Source organism: Rhea americana, unplaced genomic scaffold (assembly GCF_003343005.1).
Source record: "Rhea americana isolate MKP2758 unplaced genomic scaffold, rheAme1 scaffold_70, whole genome shotgun sequence".
Classification (NCBI taxonomy): Eukaryota; Metazoa; Chordata; class Aves; order Rheiformes; family Rheidae; genus Rhea; species Rhea americana.
The window spans coordinates 995,376-996,086 of NW_028186868.1; the positions used below are offsets into that span (position 1 = coordinate 995,376).

Here is a 711-nt window from a genome sequence, read left to right on the forward strand (position 1 = left end):
ACGGTGTCAAAGCTGTTGTGCCGACTGTGCATGGAGTCGGTTAGCTGCGGCCAGCAGTTTCCTCCATAGGGGTACGCCGGGTGGGAATCCGAGCAGCACAGCGACAAGTTGGAGGACCGGACCGAGTCCGCGGCGCCACCATAACCAGAATCCAGCGTCAAATCTTCCAGAGTCCTCACGACCGTCTTACCTCTCCTTGCCATCGCTGCACTTCATGCTGCACCCGCAGGAAACTCGGGAAGAGAAAGCGGCGGAAAACGAACGCGGCGGGGAGACGAGCCCCGCTCACTATTCCGCCGCGCCTCTGCCTCTCGCAGCGGGGCGGCGACGGACGACGGCGAAGCGGCAGCGTCTCGGTGCGGCCCCGGCTCCGGCCCCGCTGCCGCCTCCCGGCTCCGGCTCCTGCACTGCGCCGCGCCGCCCCGGCACCCGCAGCACCGGCCAGCCAGGCGGCGGGGGCGGCGCCATGCAAAACACCGCGGCCGGCGGCCAATGGGGCGGCGCTGGGGGCGGAGCTATGCAAAGCGCCGCGGCCGGCGCCCAATGGGGCGGCGCCGTGCTGCCGGCGGTGCCGCCCCTCGTCTCCGCGGGGCGCAGCGCGGCGCAGCGCGGCGCGGAGCGCGGGGCTGCCCGCTGCCCCGCTGCCCCGCTTCGTGTGGCCCTTCTCCCCCTCTTGCGAGCCCGGCGAGCGCGGACGCGGGGCCGAAATGC

The 711-nt window shown here is 72.7% G+C and overlaps 1 protein-coding gene across 1 annotated transcript in view; it reads right to left on the reverse strand.

The window, feature by feature from the left end:
• Positions 1-397, reverse strand: part of ABTB3 (ankyrin repeat and BTB domain containing 3) — a 183,359-nt gene extending 182,962 nt beyond the window's left edge. Inside the window, 1 exon segment of the mRNA XM_085321637.1 lies at positions 2-397. Coding sequence (XP_085177763.1) covers positions 2-203 — 202 coding nt within the window. The 5' untranslated portion in view covers positions 204-397.
• Between the last annotated feature and the right edge of the window lie 314 nt (positions 398-711).